General features: G+C 39.1%; 2 protein-coding genes across 2 annotated transcripts; one reads left to right on the top strand and one right to left on the bottom strand.

Moving 5' to 3' along the window:
• Positions 1 to 2,884: 2,884 nt before the first annotated feature.
• ift74 (intraflagellar transport 74) lies at positions 2,885 to 18,366 on the top strand. Its single transcript, XM_020658018.3, has 20 exons — positions 2,885 to 3,075; positions 4,116 to 4,255; positions 4,560 to 4,701; positions 4,834 to 4,882; positions 5,058 to 5,156; positions 5,434 to 5,494; positions 5,874 to 5,933; positions 6,131 to 6,192; positions 12,328 to 12,466; positions 12,877 to 12,939; positions 13,848 to 13,991; positions 14,257 to 14,297; positions 14,499 to 14,578; positions 14,820 to 14,873; positions 15,410 to 15,507; positions 15,608 to 15,734; positions 15,824 to 15,987; positions 16,754 to 16,879; positions 17,410 to 17,470; positions 17,567 to 18,366. Exons 2-20 carry the CDS (start codon positions 4,127 to 4,129, stop codon positions 17,680 to 17,682), a joined length of 1,815 nt encoding a protein of 604 aa, XP_020513674.2. The 5' UTR covers positions 2,885 to 3,075; positions 4,116 to 4,126; the 3' UTR covers positions 17,683 to 18,366.
• On the bottom strand, positions 6,691 to 11,739 carry LOC110002417 (leucine-rich repeat-containing protein 19). Its single transcript, XM_029282190.2, has 7 exons — positions 11,646 to 11,739; positions 10,183 to 10,284; positions 9,752 to 9,999; positions 9,443 to 9,554; positions 8,599 to 8,686; positions 8,213 to 8,422; positions 6,691 to 8,102 (listed from the first exon to the last, which is right to left on the bottom strand). The coding sequence occupies exons 2-7, from the start codon at positions 10,273 to 10,275 to the stop codon at positions 7,795 to 7,797; spliced, it is 1,059 nt and encodes a 352-aa protein (XP_029138023.2). The 5' UTR covers positions 10,276 to 10,284; positions 11,646 to 11,739; the 3' UTR covers positions 6,691 to 7,794.
• Positions 18,367 to 20,109: the final 1,743 nt, after the last annotated feature.

The following is a 20,109-nucleotide window of genomic DNA, read 5'->3' as shown; positions in this document are numbered from 1 at the left end:
TAATGCTTCAATTCAAAGAGGGCTCACTGTGAGGACTGGTGGTATATAATTAGCAAACTAGATACCCCCTTTTTTTTCAACAAGTGATGCCAAAAATGACTTAATTATGAACGAGCTTACGCGTGATGACATGAACTATGGACTCTTATTTCTCCCCCTACTATTCAATCATGAAGTGTAGTTTGATTGATCATTCGTCATTATTCCGTTTTATATTAAAAACCTTGAATTCAAACTAGGAAAAATAAATCTTTTTATGACGGAAAAAAAAAAAAACAAGCATTAACTCCTAATTAATGTCGTCAGAAAGTGGAAATGTGTCACATGCAGGTGTTGAAGTATTTTTTTCTGCCAGGTGAGGGTCGAGTGTTTGAAGAGCAGCCGTGATCATTGCGTTTGCTTTGTTTTATGCCACAGCTGTCGCCCAGCTAAAGTAGTCCTCGTGCCTGCCCAAAACCATGGTTATGGTTTTGCTTTTGCCCCGAGAGTTTTTACTTGGATTACTTATGAGATTGCACATGGATGTATATAGATATTTTATTGTTGACGTATTCGGTATTGCCCTCAAATTAAAGAACAAAGCATCAGCATTATTAGAATCAGGTGGGGATTGGTGGGCTACGTCTAAACATGTCCGAGTACCTTTTCTGGTTCTACGGGGAGGAGTGTTTTAACCATGACTATTATGACTATTATCCTGATTATTCGTATGACACGTTGAAAAAGGCTGCCTTTTTCATTGGAAAGGGGCCACTGAAGTGAAAGAATGTCTTTTGAGATATATTGTACTAAAGACGCAACACTTTTGTATATGTATTTATCGTTGTGTCCCTGTAGCCTTGTGGTGGTTGTGCTCTCATGGTTGAAGGGATGATACTTTTAGATTTGTGGCAGCAGTTTCTCTAAAGGATGTGCACGACGAAAAAGTCTTTAAAAATCTCATGAATTAGGCTGTACTTAAAGTGATGTAACAGCAGCTTGATTTAGAAACTGACAACGTAGATTTAATTGAAGAGATTTTGACTAAATTTAAGTTGTGTACAGTTATGCACAAAAAGACCATTTAATCAAGCCCAGTCTTAAGAGACGAGAATCATGTTCTGACAAGCCAGTAAACTTCTCATTTAGGACACAATGACCTCTGTAGGTTTATAAGATAACAGAACGACGCTGGCTGGGACTGAAGTTTATGCAGCAGAAAGACATGTCTCTGTATACCACAGTGAGCACAGTTCAAGCTGGCACTAAGTGTAATAGTCCATATATAGGCCTGTAATTTGGTAGAACTACAAATAAGAACATATTGACTGCTACGTTACCCTCAAAATGCAGCAGTCTGCCCTGAAGAGTCACACACAGCGAGACACAAACACATCCTTGTCTGTTAAAAAGAACAAATAGCTGTCAGGTTTGGCTTGTGTTATAAAGAAAAGCTCCTCAGTAATCTATCCAAGGAGCATCATAGAGCTTCATTTTCTGCCAGTGCACTCATACCAGACATGCAAGTGTAACACTAGCTAACAAACACCTACTGTACCTGCAGAGCATGCTCAAACAACAACAATGGGATGTGTTTGGTAGACTTACTTTGTCATTTGCAGAACCTCCTTATTGTTTTTGTGGTTTTATTTTATTTTATTTTTTTCATTAATTTGAGTTTTATTTTATGGTTTGAAAAAAAAGTGTTCATTGTGATTACTTGTTAATTAGTGATGTGATTGTTGAACATGAAATAAAATGGACTAAAACTCTCATTGGTGTCAGCGTTGTTCTTTTGCAAAGCACAGTTTCCCTTCGAGAAGGTCTAATCAGCCAGTGGATTCAAACACCTGTGTGAGTGTACCATTTGTTTTGGCTTTTGTTTGCAGACTATCCCTGTGTTAGAAATACTTTCCCCATTGGAACTGTTGTGATACTGCAGCTGAATTAAAGGGATCATGCTTTGTAGCAGTAAGCATACAAATGATTACAATCAGGACACTGTACTTTATCATAACATTGTGTGTTGCACTTTGACACCTTCCTAATATAGTCCTTAGCCTATATGTTTTTATACTTTAAAAATCGTTGCTAATGTTGCTTATTTCTTGCAGAATGTCCTCTAAATCAGGGGTTCCCAAACTTTTCTGCTTGCGACCCCCATTATGAGGGTGATAGATACTTGGGACCCCACATTTGACGCACTAGGTCAAAACACTGGCATTAAAACAGCAAACAATAGCCCAAACACCATCATATTATTTTTGTAATTTATTGTAAGAAACTACTTTTTTTTACCTACTTTATTTTCAAATTAATGGGTGAAATATCCAATTTTAAACCATTTTTATATGTTTTTGAAAGGAATCTCGCGACCCCCTTAACAGTGTTCCACGACCCCCCCCCAGGTGGGCCGCGACCCCCACTTTGGGAACCACAGCTCAAAATAGCTGCTTATAAAATAACGTTTTACACTTAATTGTGTCACTTATACATTTCTTAACTTACCATTTCGTACTTAATATATTTCGATTATTTTCTTTTCATGGAAACATTGTACATTTATAAACCAAAGTCAGATTTTAACATTGACAAATACTCTGCTCAGACCGAAACAGAGTCAAATGCTGACCTCTAGTGGAGTCTTGAGGTATAGAAAGGTTACAGTCCTTTCCTGCAGCCTATGTAACAGAACATGCCTTCACGGATCCTTCTTTAACCTTTTTTGATCATGGGTAGAACAATTACTTTTTCAAATCAACTTGAAAAAGAGGGAGAGAAACCCCCTAACGCCTGCGTTCCTCGCTGGTTAATAAATGAGATGTGGCTGTATTTCCGCGGTTGGACGACAGGGGGGGAGGCAGCAGAGCAACAACTCACCTTTCAACTAACATGCTACCTAAAATCAGACGAGGAAGACGGTTACTGGGGTAACGTCAACATCGTCTCTCGACTTGGCTGACTTTCTGAGTTTCTCTAGATGCTCTGTTGAAAACTGTCTCTTTGGGAAACGAATGAGTTGAACAGTGACGAAATCTGGACATTTTCGATGCGTAGTCTGTCGAAGTAAACGACAAACAACGAGTTCAGTTGAAGGTACAAGCTTATCCATGTTGGTCCGTAGCAACGAGCTAACGGGTAGCATAGTAATCTGAACAGCGGTAGACTGAATGTCTAATGTGAAGTGTTTAGCTAGAGTTTACTTTCACAGTGTTTTGACACGTAATACGCGGTAAATATAGTCTGTGCACCATTGACTAACATTTTGTAATTGTTACTCAACATAGAGACAAACACTTAAATGAAATAACATTTACATCGAGCTTGTTTTTTTATCATAAAAGCCCAAAGAACAAATCACAAATAGTTTTTTAACCACATCGTGTTCCCCTGCAATGGTGTTCCCTCTGTATGGGCTTTGTAAGTTCTGAGACGTGGCAGAAGGGATGTGTTTTAAAACATGATTGTTGTTATTATTATGATTATTATTATTATACATATTGGTTAATAAACCAGGCTCAATCAATCAATGATAATTCTACATGAATCAGTTACTGAGACAGTTTTGTGTCCACATGTAGGCTCACTGTGCTGAGTCAGTTGTGTCTAGCCAGGTAAACGCTATCATGGATGGACTGAAAATAATGTATTGCTGGGGCTTGAAAGAATGAGTCCTTAAGGCAAGGGGCGGGCAACTGGCGGCCCGGGGGGCCACATGAGGCCCTCGTCAACCCTCAATGTGGCCCTCAGGTCAATTTTTATATATCAAAACATGACAAAATCTGCCATGAAATCATGAAAACCAGAAATATGTCCATAATAATATTTGATCACTGGTGTATATGTCGAGTTATATTTGAGACATAATTGACTGTTATCGTTTTTGTATCCTACAATGTGGCCCCCTGGCTGTGAGAATTAAATGAATGTGGCCCCTTGCTGTGACCAAAGTTGCCCGTCCCTGGTCTAAACCATTAAGTGTACAGTTGTACGGTAAATTCACTGTCATTCTTGATGCTGTCACCAATCATGCAAACTTAACTATCAAGCACTGAGCTATAGAAGCACCCCTTGGTTTTTAGGAATTTTAATATATTTTTTCCCCATGATATTGTTAATTTTAATATTTCCACTAGTTTTAGGCATCATGGCAAGCCAGCGGCCTCCCTCAGGCATGGGCCGCCCAGCAAGCCGCAGTGGATCCGTGGTCACTGGAGCTGGAAGGCCCCCAACTGCCATCCGACCTCCTCCTACAGCGATACGTGTCGCAACTGGGGTAAGCTCCAGCGTGGATTCATTTAGGCTATGAGATGCATGTGAGCCGTCCATGTGAGCATGTTGGATATGCTGCGTATGCCATTGCAACGTGTCAACTTGAAGAGCAAAGTAAAGCGCAAAAAACACATCTGTGATTGTCCCTGCTTTGATGAGCGTGTCTGTACTGTAATCGGGCATATTCAACAACAGATATAAGAACACTGTTTGAATCAGATAAAGTATCTCAGAAAGTTGGATCTAAATTCAAATAATCATCTTTTATTGTGTAAAACTGATTTTACTAACTTTATTTGTCTTTTCAGATGGTTCCAGGTACTAGTGGTCATCCTGGTATGAGGGGTGGCATCCCCATCGCCACTCCTGGGATCCTGTCGGCACAAATCAAAGTAACTGACAGGCCTGTGACCCAGCAGGGGCTCAGTGGGATGAAGACTGGCATGAAAGGTACGTTTTCGGAGGCAACCTTCTCTTTTAAGAGAGATTTCTATTTTATGGTTTGATGTTCGGACACTCTGTTATTAAAAGTCTAACCCCACTCTCTTTCTGTCTCCTCCACCTCCTTATGTTCCTCCATAGGTCCACAGAGACAGATTCTGGATAAGTCCTACTACTTGGGCCTTCTCAGGTAACACATGCTACTATATGCCATCAACTCACTTGCTCTATAAAACACATTAAACCCTTGTTGATATTGCTTAACACTATACAGAAGATATTCCCAGCAGGCCAAACATTTGTTGAACTCCCTCCTGATTAATTTGACTATTTAAAAGTGACTGTTTTTGTAAATATACCATCAGGAGTAAGATCAACGAGTTAACTACAGAGACCAGCAAATTACACAAAGAGATCGACAACTACAACCAGGAGAACTCAGTTTATCTCTCCTATGAGAAGAGGTAAGTAGAGGTTTCCATAGTTAAAGTAGACACTGTATATAATGAAACTGCAGGCTCAGCCAATGCACATACGTGTCATGATCATTCATTTATCAGAGCAAGTGAAAACTAATGTCTGTCTTCGAATCAGGAAATGTAAGAAAGAAGTCGAAAACCAGTCTGTTGGCAGAAAAGTAGTAAACATATGAATACAAGGACATAGTTGAGTCATGAATGGTAAAGGATCATCATAGAGCAAAAGATTCACCTGATCTGTGTTTATCTTTTTCCTCATTAGAGCAGAAGGCCTGGCTAACGAGATTAAGGATTTACAAGGCCATCTTGCGGACTACAACATGGTAAACAGCTATGAGCTACAAGTTTTAGCCTTTTTTTTTCTTTGATTATTTTCCCTTAGTAGCCATCTAAAGAGAATTCTCAGACTTTTCCGCTTAAACCTGAGATAAGAAACACAAATAAATAAGCTTAACAAATAGGACACACAGGATTGCAGATGTTTCCTTGAAGTTACGTTAGTATACTCAGCGGTTAAAACAAAAACATGATTTACATTATACTTTATTTTAACATAAGCAGTGAAGGGAACGTAAGGTTCAGAGCCTGGTGTATTCACGTATTGGTTACAATGAGCTGTGCCTGTGACAGATGATCAGTCCTACTGTGTAGCTTTGCTTTTGTAATACATGTTTGTTTATGTTCTCTATTTTTTATTTGCAGCTGGTGGACAAGCTTAACACCAACACAGAGATGGAGGAAATGATCCATGACTATAACATTGTAAGTACTTCATGTAAGCGACACGGTAACTTTAGTGACACCTCCTGCCTGATGTCTTAAAGGACATAAGTCTTCAAGGTTTGAGCCATCAGGCTGGTTTTGAGTAAACAAAATGTAAAAGCAGTCTGCTTATTATAACAAATAAAAAGAGAATGATCTTTCATTCCTCTAATTTTCCTTCCTTCCCTTCGTATCAGGTGAAAGCCCAGAATGACAACGAGGATGAAAGCATTGATAGCATCTTCACTGAGAGGAGAGAGTGAGTACAATGTGGAAGAACTTTTGTTTTCTTGAGATTAAGGGCGCATGATTGTATATAGGTAAATCCTGTCCTAACAGTTGAGTGAGTAATTCCTAATTGAAAACTGTAATGAGAAAAAACATGTTATGTTTGCATAATAGTGTTCTATTTCATGGCAAATGTGTCTATTGGGGATAAGGTCAGGGCTTTGTTTGACTTTCTCTGCAACATATTGGTCGATTGCAACAAGGTTTGAAGCATCAAATGACTGATATGTCTCTGTTTTCTGTGGCATTAGAAAAAAGGAGGGCTTGCCTGGAAAACATTGCCAGACCATTATTATCTGTCAATGCCATCTTATCCATCAGATTTCCAGTTATTGAATTGGGTATCATTACTGCAGAGTCTTGTAACAGTGTGCTGATTTGGACTAGGTGTTGGAGTGCTGATGTTTGTTCCTGTTAGTTAGAGAGTCTGGAGTAACAGATTTATGACAAGTTTGTGAGGTCAGGAGAATTGTGTTCGACCACTTTATGTCAAGTCAGATCAACTTTATTTTTTAGCACATTTAAAACAACCTATGTTGACCAAAGTGCTTCACAGAGTAAAAAAGGTGAAACATTAAACAAGAATACAGCATACATCATAGAATAATATTAGAAATAATAGGCAAATCTGTTAGGATAAAACGTTCTCATCTTAAAAGAAAGCCAAAGAGAAGAGGTGGGTCTTCATCAATTTAAAACAGTCGAGAGTGGGAGCAGATCTTACTTGCAGCTGGTTCTCTCCTGGTTTTGAGCCTTGTGTTGGGCACATCCAGGAGCAGCTGATTGGTAGACGCGCATTTTTTTTCTTCACAACACTTCACTTACAGTTTACCAGGACAAATGTAATAGTGGAGAAACTTCACAAATAGAATTGTGGTAAAACATTGCATGCCATACAGTGTTTAAACTTTAAAGTCACTTAATTCTTCACAAACTATTTTATATTCTTAATCTTTGTCTCTGTCCATGCTTTTGTCCGAGGTTTTATGTCTACATGCAGGATTGTATGCATTGTTTAACAATGGGTGTGTACTATCTAAAGTAAATGATAAGTACAGGTGTCTACCGGCTTGTTTACTTCGAGTGCGCCTCAGTAAAATGGGATCTTTGCACTAAGTACCGACATGTGTGCAGTTTATGTCAAAGTACGATCGAACCACACATGTTAGGCTTTATTAGTCAGCGAGAGAGGAGTCCTGTTTAGTTGAGAAACACCTCAAATGTTCCAGTCTTTACTTAATATGTTAAGCACGGTGTGGTGTCACAGAGTGATGTAGAATAATACAAAAACAGTTTCATGATATCCTACATTAGAACAATCTTGCAGTAAAAACAACAGAGCAAGGACAATTTAGAAGTTACCCCAAGCATGATAAAACCTAAACAGTGCTTTGAAAATAAATATGATAAGACATTTATCAAGGGGAAATCATCTTTTAGCCCCACACCGCTCACCACTGAGGACAAATCATAGATTTCTTTACCGTGGTGATTTCCTCCTTATCTTGTCCCTCGTTCACCGGCAGCTATTTTGTTTCTAAATTTGTCTGCTTGAGTATCATCCCCTTTAATGTCACTCTCCCCCTTTGATGTATGGATCCTCAAAATACCCGTCCTCCTCCTCTTGCAACTCCATCTGCCTGTTCTCTCGCTCGAAGGTGAACGTCTGTTGGTTGAGGTATCTCCCCGTCTTTGAGAAAACTGTTGACACATTGCCCCCCTCCTCCTCGGTGCAGTGCAGCCGCTGATGACGGTAGTTATGGAAGAGCTTGTACCAGGAAGGCCCCTTTATGGCACATATGATGAGCATGCATGTACATAGCGCCAGAGTTGCAACACACGCTGCGAACTTCCATGTATTGCCAGACACAGGTGTTGGTCCTAGTTTTTGGTTTTGTGTAAAGAGAGGGAGGAGAGACAAGTTAATGTTCTGTTTACACTTCTACAAAATGGAACAGAAGGTTGAATACAGGCACCTTCCTATGCCGTACCTTTGTTGATGTTTTTCTGGTCTGATGTGTTCTTCAGCATAGTGGATAAGCCCCAAGACTTCTTCACACTGGCCGGTGTAGGTGGTTTTTGAGGGTCAGTGGTGAAGGTGGTTGTTGGTGATGGATAACACGCAGCTATAGCCTCTAATAAATCCATTCCAGCCTGCTTTCCTGGAGCAGCACAGAGGACTTGTGCTCCCCCATTGTACCCTGACATCACATTCAAGAAATGTGTTTAGCATTCGTTCTGACGGTCCCTTCAGTAAACCTAACAGCAGTTGTATTTTCATGTCTGAATAAGCACCCTGGTAACTTGTTTGTATAAGTCACAATGTCTATCTGAGTGCAGTTATTTGTAGCGAGTAAAAGAAAAATCAATTGATCACCAATAGAAACTCCAGCTGTTTTGACCTCTTGAATGGTGCTCAGAAGCGGGCAGGAGCAGTTCCAGGGGTTTCCCTGTAGGCTCAACACCTGGTAGGACAACAACATGTCAGGTTAATAGGTTGATGATATCTTACAACAGCTAGTTTAAGAATAGAGACTGCCAGATTAATTATAAAACAAGATAACTCCAACAAACCTGGTGCGATGATAAAGGCAAAAACTACATTTTCCTTTCATTCCCATTGATTGTCTTAGCCAACCAAGGTGACTTAACTTGTTTTGTAAAATATGCAGTAGGGCTGTTGGATGTCTTTTGGATTTGAATATAATTAGAAAAGTAAAAAACATGTTAATATTCTTAAGATGAAATCAGTAAGAGAGAGTGTTTTTATTTTTGTCAATGTATTTACTACCGTTCCTGAATCGCACCCTTCTCCCCTCGGCCTAATTTACTCGTTAACATCTCACAGGGATGTTTAAAGATTCTGTATGCAAACTTGAGCAAAGGTTTCCGAGCCGTACAACCACCACTGACAGAGTTGTGAAACTCTACGTTCGACAACACCAAGAAAATAATTTGTGGAGAAAACATCGCTATCTGTAAAGTTGGAATTCCCTCTAGTGAATAAAATGTGTAACTACATGCTGATAAAGGCATTGGAAACTTGGTGTACTATGTATGTACATACATATTAAATATTAAGAATAACATTTAAGAATAAAAATGAGAAAATTACAAATAATAATTTATTATATTAATGTTTTAATATTATTTTAAATAAAAAGTTTCCTTATGAATTTGGAAGAATTTGTAAAGAAAAAAAAATTAGAATAGATGTTTACCTGCAGATTATTGAGCCCTCTGAATAGCTGTGAATGGAGACTTGTCAGCAGGTTGTTGGACAGGTCCAGCTCCGTCAGGACATCTAGACCAGAAAAACAATCAGCGTCCAGGCTGCAGGAACACACAGTAGCAGAATTAGAATAAGTTGTACATGTAAAGCTGTGTTAGTGTACTGTACTAATGGGAGTCTCTAAACAAATGGTTCATAAGTGTTCATGTTTTTAAAGTCTTGAGCAGCAGCAAAGATTCAACACCCTGCCAACATTTTTACAATCGATGTCCATATTTGCTTTCTTTTCTTTTTTTACCTGCTGATCTTGTTCCCAGACAGTGACAGCACTTTGAGGTGTGGTACCACAGAGAAGTACTTTGCTGGTATACTGGTCACTCTGTTACCAAGCAGGTGGAGCTCTTCCAGTGCGGGATAACTAGCCAGGGCCGATCTGTCAGTCTCATTTAGAGCAATTAGACCCCCCTCAATCAAAAGTTTATCAACAGTGGAACTGTTGCCGCTGCGAGGGATGACTTGAAGAAGGTTGTTGGTCAATTTCTTCACCTGATGAGTAATGGTGGAAAAGATAGATGGCCATTACAATAGAAAAGAATCTGAATTAACATTAGGATGAATGGAACATTCAGTGAGGAAACCTTTCCTGGCGCCCGTTCTGCATGCATGCAAAAAAGTATACATTTTCACTTACTGTTAGCTCAGTAATCAGAAAATGGAATACATTTTTACCAGTTTGTCTTCCTTGATAACTGCAGCATGTATATTCAAAGCTGCTACTGCAGTCAGCAACAGTAGTAGAGGAGTTTGCCGGCACCTTTCCATTATCCTCACCTAAAAATAAACAGCAAAGAACTCTGGGTAATCATTCTGTACCAGTTTAGTTCAGATGTTCAAGATATCGTTCTTCATGTGCAAACAGTGAGATAGTCTTCTGCTTTCCTTATTGCAAACACTGTTGAGATAGTCTTCTTCTTTTCTTTCTCTCTGGTGGTGAAGAGAACTTTATGGGTTTGTTCTACCCATAAAGTTGGACTCCTACTGTTTCTGCTTTTGAATTCAAGTGTGCATTTATTGGCAAATGGTGGCTTGTTCTCACATCATGTAGTTGTTTGTAGAAGCAGATTAGAATAACCCTCATCACTGGATAAAATACCTATTTGTGTTGTTAAATTCAGTTCTGCACCTCAGGGTGATCGGCCTGTGACTGAACGTGCTCTTTTGAAGCACGTCCAGGGTGCGTAGTGGGTGTGCAGGATTTGATTTATATTCATATCATAAGTCACTGGTGAGTAGTTTACATTGCAAATACTGACATGCACATGACTTGATCAGTCTGCTGAACACTTAAATACCAAGAGAACTGTCATTCACACAAGTCCATACTCTACCACACTATTACAACTAATACAAGCTGTTAGAGCTGCTATTGTATATTAGCTTCAGTTCATTTGATCTTGTTTATTTGGTGCAAAATATATAATGTCTGTGAAGAGAACGGTACAATAAAACAGGGAAGGTGCAATATAAGCGAGGCCATGTAACATCGTCATCATTTTTGAAACGGTCAGTGTAAACTTCCTGGGTGTTTCTTTGTGTTTATCATTTCATTGTCTAATGGTTGCAGCGTTATGTGGCACATTTCCCTCAGAGGACAATAGAGTCTATCGGTTTCCCTAATATTACTATAACATGCTTGATGTTTGATACTGTTACATTAACTTTCAACACTAACTGTAAATGGAAATAGATTAGATGATAAGGTTTGTAATACACTTCATGTGAAAATGACATCGCTTCCGAGTCTTTCAATTCCTTTCTCTGTTGTTTTGTAACACTGACAACAACCTGATAATAAAAAAACAACTTTATAAACAGAAAAGGCTCGTTTCACAGAACATCAGGTTGTTCTTTTTGTGTTTTTTTAAAGAGAGGTCACGCCAACATCTCCACCAACACACCTACACTGGAGATTTTCTTCTTAAAATCAACAAATACAGATGAAAGAAATTCACTAAACTAATCCAAACTATCATAAAACATAGAACAAGCATACATGTAACTTTTATGAATACATGTAGGTCTGCCTAATAACCTTTATACCTGCATAGAGAACATCTTCCAGTTTCTACACTGTTATGATCTCACACATCTTATTCTGTTGATATATCTTAATAATATCCAAAGACACTTACCTGTACTTCTACCGCCACTCAGCTGAACTGTAGGTCACCTGTCAGTGTGATTCAGTCTGCTCACCCTGACCTTTGTTCCATGTCGTAAAACCTGGCACATACTGTTACAGTCAGCTAAACATTTATGGCAGATGAAGTGAAACCTACGTACTTTATTACTACCTCAGGCCTTTTGTTGAAAACACCTCTTATTAGAAGAATTGAAGTATTGCAACACATGAATGAATGGGATTAAAGACGGGTTATTTTCCTGTTACATAATCTGGTTTTAGAGAGTAAGTAATCACAGTCTGAAGAATCAGAGTATATAAGGCCAAGAAGTGGGGGAGGAAAGACTGAAGGATGTAATGGGGGGAGGGGGTCGAAATGGAGAATATAAAATAAGTGAGAAAAGGGGAAAAGTAAAGAGGCTGAAACACTTTGAAAGAAGGGGATAAGAAATGGAATTCATGGAAAGGAAGTAAGACAGGTAAGGGGTTAAGATTTCCTGTACATTTGCCCAAACCACCTGACATCTAGCTCACCTTTCCTTCTCTGCGTCCTTATATGTCGCAGCTTCATGATGGCATTATGTCACATGTCTCCTGCCCTATGCTTCTACTTCTACTTACTGGTACTAAAGCAAACCAAATACAAAAAATGAAATACAAACATTTCCATCCTGTTGTGTTTTTCTGTGCAGGAGAGAGGAAGCCATCAGAATGATTGAGGAGGAGATCAGGAAGGAGAGGAGGGTCGCAGACGAGGTTGTCCAGGCAATGCCAGCTGCAAAGCAAGAAAAGTACATCTCCATGACAACAGCCAATGAGGAGCTGCTACAGGTATTAATGTAGTTTAGCTCCACATTATACACTATTTGCTCTTTTACCTAAAATACTGGACCCTAGATCTCAGTGGGTGTGGGTCAGCTTTTCTTAAATACAAGAAGGGGGGGGGGGGCGCTCCAAGGAAGGAAAAATATATTGGGAACCATTGTACTAGAAGCTCTTGTGCTTTTGAATTGTGGGGCAATGAGGACAACTCTCAGTGAACAATTCATTAGTAGTTTGATTTATGGAAATGTATAAGCATGTAGGATGATGACAGATTCAGGCTGTTATAACTTCATTTAAATTGTTCCATGGCACCACAATAATAATTAGTTAATTCTCCCTCATTCTGCAGTTAACTATTAATGATGACTTTGCTCCATGAATGTTTATTTGCCTCCTTGTTTGGTTTTGTTTTGCAGGAGCTCACTGTTCTTCAGGAGGAGCTGGACATTCTGATAACCAGGAAGGAGGACTACGAAGCAGTGAGTGTTCTTGGAAAGGTTTACATTATTGCCATTACTCACAGTCATTTCTGGGGCGCCAGATAGCCTTAGCTGATTTGTTGAGCGCCCCTTGTACAATGGCTATAGTCCTCGCTGCAGCGGCCGTGGGTTTGAATCCTACCTCGGCCCTTTTTTGCATGTCATCCCCCACTCTCTCCTGCCAACATTTCCCTTGTCTCTCTTCAGCTGTCCTATCCAATAAAGGTCAAACTGGCCTAAAAGATATCAAGTAGTTCCCAATAGTACATAAATCTTATCTTATCTTATCTTATGCTTATAAGATAAGATAAGATAAGATATACTTTATTCATCCCAGCAGGGAAATGTAGGTGTTCCAGCAGCCAGCATACATACAAACACACAACACAACACATATATACATACATATCCCACCCATACAAAAAACATGAGCCCACAATACATAGCCAGGATAAAAAAGTGGTATGGATGGTTCATGTGCATAAATAGAAAAACAAGAGAAAAAAGAAGGCTGGATTAACTGGATTAAGATTTTGGTTGAATTTGTCTTTAGGTCCTGATTTAATAACTCATGAGCTCTGAAAAAGGAACAAAGAAAATCCATCATCTGTAGCAGTTGTAAGCCTGTAAAAACATCAACCAATATCAATATCACCAAGATCATACTTAGAGTAATCCAAAATGTTTTCAGATGAGTAGAAGTAGTATCAGTAGTATTGGAAGTAGTAGAAGTAGTTTCAGTTAAAAGTTGTTTCCTTTAAAGTTATGTCAACCAAAATAGTGTTTGACAATTTCTTTTGGAGTTTTTTTTTTCTGACTGTCTGTTTATTTGCATTTCTCCTTTTTATAATTTTGAAAATAATTTTAATAAACAAAATAATATGAATCTGCCGTTCCTCTGTGTGCAGGAGCTGTCCCACTCGCACATAAAGCAGGAAGTGGTTCGGCTGCACGAGACTCTGTCAGTGCTGGAGGCGAAGCGTGACTCCATGGAGGCCGAGCACAAGAGCCTGGGCTCCCCGCAGGAGGAACGAGAGAAGTTATTAAAACAGGTCAGCTTCACAAGCAGCCTCAATTACAGCCTTAACCATAAACCTGATAAAGACAACAAGCAACAACAGAGCCGTAGTGTCCCAGTATAAGCTTCATTATTGAAAGTGGCAACAATGAGTCAAATGTGTTTCTTTGTTGTGTTAATAAGTAATGGTGAGTATTTCTTTTGATTAACAATCTTAGAGAAGTTTTCTTCAAAATCTAGATGATTTGAAGAGGATGTGATATTTAACAAATGATTAAGGTTGCTGTTGTATTTCCCAGGTGAAGGAGGACAATCAGGAAATTGCCAGCATGGACAGACAGTATGTATTCATGTTTTGTTGTAGAGTTGCTTTGTCATCCTGTGTATTTAACTTAATTCACCATTTTTAGATAATATCATTTTTACCGGCTGTTCTGTAAAGTGTCTTTGAGATAACATCTGTTATGAATTGGTGTACAAATAAAGATTGTTTCATTGATTGATTGACTTTCCCTGTAATGATGAGTGTGTATGTTTTCAGGCTTACAGACATCAGAGAAAGGACCGCACAGATCTCAGAGGAGATCCGTCAGCTGGAGCAGGACTCAGAGGAGGCACAGGGTAATGACTGATGGCTGCTTTCAACGTTTCAAAAACCCGATCACAAATTTTTCTACCTGACGTAAGCTTTTAAAAAACGGCCCTCTAAAATGTGTCTCACTTTGGACCCATGTATTATGCTGTAAACTGCAACAGTCACCATCAGTCTCATTTTAGTGTTTAGTGTTTTTTTTATATTTGAGACATCCCTACCAAACTCTTGTACCCAAACGTTAAAACTATTCTTTTCTCTGTTTACAAGGGGAATGTCAGCAGAAATACAAGGAGCTGAAGAGAAAGGAGGAGGACATTGATCGTGAGTTGAATTTTTAATGCAGTATCAGGTGCAATATCAGGAATCACAATTAGTCACTACCAGATGTCAGTCAATATCTTGGATATGAATATTTGTGCTATCATATAGATTGTGTATCTAAGCGTGGAATAGTCGCTGTTAAAAAGTAATTTGAGTATTTTTAAAAGTGCTTTTTAAATAAAATGTATTATTATTATTTTTAAAACAATACAGATTTAGTAGCCAATCAAGAAGAGGTTAATATTAAGACAAGTTGAAGTGTCTTAGTAAATTCCATCACATCATTATTTAGTCATATGTGAATCACAAGATTAACAAGTATCTGTAAATGTAAATCATTTGGGGAATACAAAGATCAACAAATACACAGTACAATGCACTTTGCATGGTTTTCTCTTACACTACCAACAGAGGTCGCCAAAGTCACTACATTCAATGAACACAGAGTTCATGTGTCATGATTAGTATTTAAGATGTGAAAACATGCAGGTAGTATCAAATATCAGCTGCTCCCTTAAATTCGGTCTCTGTTTCAGAGTACATGGGGACGTATGAGGAAACGTGGGCCATGGAGCAGGAGAAGATAAAACGGTGCCAGGAGAACATAGTCGCCCTGCTGGAACACTGCAGCCGGGTAAGAAGGGGAAAAGAAAAAGAGGGCAATGGACGGACATTAAAGATAGTGTGGTAGAGAAGACTAAGTGTGTAATCTGTGTGTATTTATGCGTGTGTAGAACATGGTGCGGCTACAGCAGGTGGATCGAGTGACAGCTAATGAGCTGAAGGACATGCAGGAAGTGCTGGTCAGCAAGGAGACAGAGGTGGTTCAGTCAGAGAGCACCGCCAGAGGATTGACAACTGGTAAGCATCGCATCAAAGACTAACATACCAAAACAAGCAAAAACATCGATTCCTCTTATTCCTCTTTTTTCTTACTAACCTCCTCCCAGAGTCGCAGCGTCTCCAGCAGGACCTGGAGAAGATGCAGCAGTTAGAGGGGAAGATCTCAGGTGAGCTCAACACCCTAAAGGAGCGAGTCAGCACCATGGAGACTGAGCTGCACATCTACAGGGACCTGGACACTCTGAGGCATGAGGCAGAGGAGAAAAAAAAGGTAAATTGAGGCGTCAATTCAGAGACATGCAGCAGTATCAGGGCGCACTCACACAAGCAAAGTTGTGCTGTACCCCCCCCCCCCCCCCCCTCCCCCATTGTCCCGCTGGCCGGCACTCACACTGCTCCAGGACTAACCGGGCCTGAGCACCGTTACCTCTTGTACAAACGTCGTAATACAACACATGAATGGCTTTACATAGTTATAAAGCATGCTTAGATTACAGAATAGGGGGACTCGGAAAAATCTCAAATAAAATAAACAAGGGACTTGTGGTCGAGTCCGCACGTTAGAGAACAACACAGAGAACATGACGGCTATTTTACTGACTTTGTGGCTTATTTTGAGTCATTTTAGTTAGAAACAGCTCCACACACTCCAGGATTTCTCGAGAATAAAGGCTGTCCACGCTGTGTGCCTGTGCTTGTGTATGAACTGTACAGTGCTGAACCACACCTCTTCCAAGCGTGCCATGGCCAAGGAAGTGTACCGAGCCTGAGCACGGATCGAGGCACTCACACTAGTCAAATGAACTGGACTTTAGGGTCGAATCGTGCTTAGGCACAATTTCCTAGTGTGATTGTGCCCTTAGAAATGGAGAACATCAATCTGTTGTACACAGTATGTGCACTTTCGCTATAAATGTTAGTATTTCGAACTATCATTCCAATCAGCTCACTGAGGAACTTTGATTGATTAAACACATATCCAAACTGTCTGTCTCAATAGACTCAATAGTAAACTAACTGGCTGTGTTCTGTTGCAGAGACTACAGGAGGAGCGAGTGTCACTGTCTCAGCGTCAGGAATCTTTCAAACAGCTGCTGGATGAAATGAACCAGAAATATGAAGCACTGAAGACAAAACTACAAGAAAATGAGACTCATACTCAGGTTTGAGCATTTTACAATTACACTGTGTATAGATAGATAGATAGATAGATAGATAGATAGATAGATGGAGTTCTGCCACAATTCAAATTCATGGCTGCTCTGATAAGAACTTAAAACAGTTTTATTGATTTCTTATCTGCAACTTTTCGACACTGCCTTCAGATTTTAGATTCTGCTTTGTATCTTGTACATAGTATTCTTCCTAATAAAGAGAATTCTTTTAGTTTTGGTGGCACTGCAGCAGCTGCAGTTATTTGTCAGACACAGCAGTAGTTTTTTTTTCATTTGTTGTAGTGTCGTTATTTTTTAAATGGAAGAAATCTGGCAGAATGACAGATAGCATCGTTAGACTGGAGTTGGTTGCTAAATGAACAGAAGGGATTTTGTTCTGATGGTTTTGGAGCTCACTGAGATCATTTGGCCCAACCACAGTTCATTACCCTCAGTAATGCAAAGTAAACAGACCATTTTATGACCTGTAATCTTTCACTAACCTGCTCATAGTAACTTTTGTTTGTTTGTGTGTTCAGCTGGCTAACCTTGAGAGGAAATGGCAACACCTGGAGCAGAACAACTTTGTCATGAAAGAGTGTATCCTTCTCGATCTTTTTATTACTCCGTTATTTGATTGGTTAAAAACAGTAGGCACTGTCCACAGCAGTGATCTTTCCTTAACTGCAGCATCAGTCATCGTCTCTAAATCTCAGGAGAGCGACTACGACTCTGTCGCCAAGAACGTCTTCCAACAGGTCGACGAGTACAACAAGAGTCTTATAGAGTCTCTGCAGAACAATCGAAGTTAAACATTTCCAAAACAAACGCACCACATTTCAGATTCTGCAGCAAAACACTAAAAACCATCCACACAGAGAACATACATGTTAACTTTAAGTATCGCTCTATAAGAAGACTCGTTTTCTGAATGTTTGGTTTTCGATTTCTGGTCGTGAACAAAGTAACATTGTGTTATCAGTAAAAGGTAAGCTGCTTGTAGTTGTTGAAATATTCCACTTTTTTCTATTAAGTCAAAGTATTTATCGTCTAATACATACATTTTCTATATATGTATTTTGTGTATATGTTAAAGCAACTAATAATTACCTGAATAAAGTTTTTATAAAATAAAAAGTCAATTTATGAAGCTAGCTGGCTACAAGTGAATTACAGATACTTGAGCTCTGTTCTTATCAGCTTCATGTTTCAACTAATTTATCTACAATATCTCTCACAACAAATGTCAGTATATTATTCTGTTATATTGGAGTTGTTTTGCTCTTTTCGTTTCCTCCAGACTGCAGATTCCAGTCATTTGTGCGAACGATAAAGAAATAAAGGTTTGACTCAAGGTGTGTCAGTCAGTAGACAGTGTCTGCTTTTACCAGTGTCACCAGTGTTACCAGTGGCCTGTTTATGCTGTGCATACTTTATAGTCTCTCGACTTCAGTGATCATTGAAATCCATGTCCAAACTTAATACCATACGTTTTATAAATGTGAATACATCTACAATATCAAATCTGATACCATCAAGGTAACCATTTCCAAAATAATAAATTAAACTAAATAAATTCAGTTTCTTATCTCGAGCAAAGTACGTACCCGATCTTTCTAACTATTCACAACATACATCGAGTCAGGAAACGTAACATGTGGAGCTAGCTGTAAACTATCTCTATAAAGAAGTAAACAAGGCAGGAAAATTTGATTTCTTTAATTTTTTTTTTTGTATTTATTGCTTTTAATTACAGGAAAAAACAGATCAACATTTTGCATAAAATCCAAATTCCTCTCTAGAAATATATTTGACCTTTCCAATAGATAAATATCAAAGACTACAGTAAACATTATAACTGAGGGTTGCAGCAGAGTGATCCATTGCAAGTGTACAGTACAGCATTTTCCTCAAACCATCAAGGTCAGCTTTGGGCTTTTGTTATTAGATGCATCCTCCTCAGTATATACACTGGACTCCCCCCCCCCTCGTTCATCCACACACCAGTCTGAGTGGTCCATGTCTGCTTGTGACCACTGGATCCAGAACTTTGCAGGAGCTTCAGAGCCACTTCAAGTGTCCGTGAATGGAAGAACGTTTCTGGGAAGCAGTTGAGGACATAATGTTCAAAGTGAATGGGAGACAGTCTTTCCTCACAGCAGTGTGTCAGACGCTGTACACATTAACTTACAATATCTCAAGGCCTGCAACATGACAGTCATGTCAAGATTTGTTTTTTTTTTTTTAAAGGTTTATGCATAGATTTTAAATTAACTAAAGCACTGACAGTGAGTTTAGCAGTTATGGCAGAAAAAACCACAAATACAAGCAGAGCGTCCACAAAGTAGCCTGAGAGTCAACACACACACACACACACCTCCCTGACCAGGAACAACACAATACTGAGAACCATTCCATACCACAGTTACACACACAGACACACTGTTTGTCACAGAGAGAGAGAGGACAGGCAACACTCAGATGCTCACACAGTACACACTTCTTTATCAAAATTGTGTTCAATGTTATGGAGTTATGTTACTCAGTATTAAGAAAACAACATTGTATCATTGAAAACCCTAAACTGCTCAGTATCAAATAATTAGTGTGAGTTAAATGTAATGAAAATTGTATTTATAATGAAATTGTATCAGTTTGGACACACTCATCCTCTTCCTAAATCCTAAAAGATTTTGCGACTTGTGTCGTCAGCGTCGTCTTACTTTTCAGCTGACATGTCCCCTTTCTCTAGAGCTAGAGAGTTCAACAAATATTCTCCTAGTTTTAGACACTTGGCTTGTGTTAGCTAGAGCAACAACGTGAAAGTAGTCCTGAATTTACTCACTGCTGCTGCTGTAAATAAGCCATATTCACACAGTTCAGTTTAAAGTCTTAGCATTAGCACGTTAAGGCTGCTAGTGCTACTTTTAAATTTGGGATCACTACTCAACATCAAATTGAAGAGCATGTGACAGCAGTCTTAGCTAGCTCATATTTGATTTAGAAACCAGAGAAATCTTGTTTTACTTGTTAATTCAACAAAACAATATTCTGTTTGCAACAACAACAAGCTGTTGCTGCTAACAATGTCCCTTCATTGATGCTAAAAAGCTAGCTTAGTTACCATTTGTACACCAAAAATGAGTTTATATTAGTTTCTGTGACCTTTGTTTATTTACAGCAGCAGGTAGACGTTGATCCACTATAACATTAGCTTTGTTGTTGCTAGCTGGCTAGCT

Source organism: Labrus bergylta, chromosome 20 (assembly GCF_963930695.1).
Source record: "Labrus bergylta chromosome 20, fLabBer1.1, whole genome shotgun sequence".
NCBI classification, from domain to species: domain Eukaryota; kingdom Metazoa; phylum Chordata; class Actinopteri; order Labriformes; family Labridae; genus Labrus; species Labrus bergylta.
The sequence above is the reverse complement of the archived record's forward strand: the minus strand, read 5'-3'. Positions and strand labels throughout refer to the sequence as shown.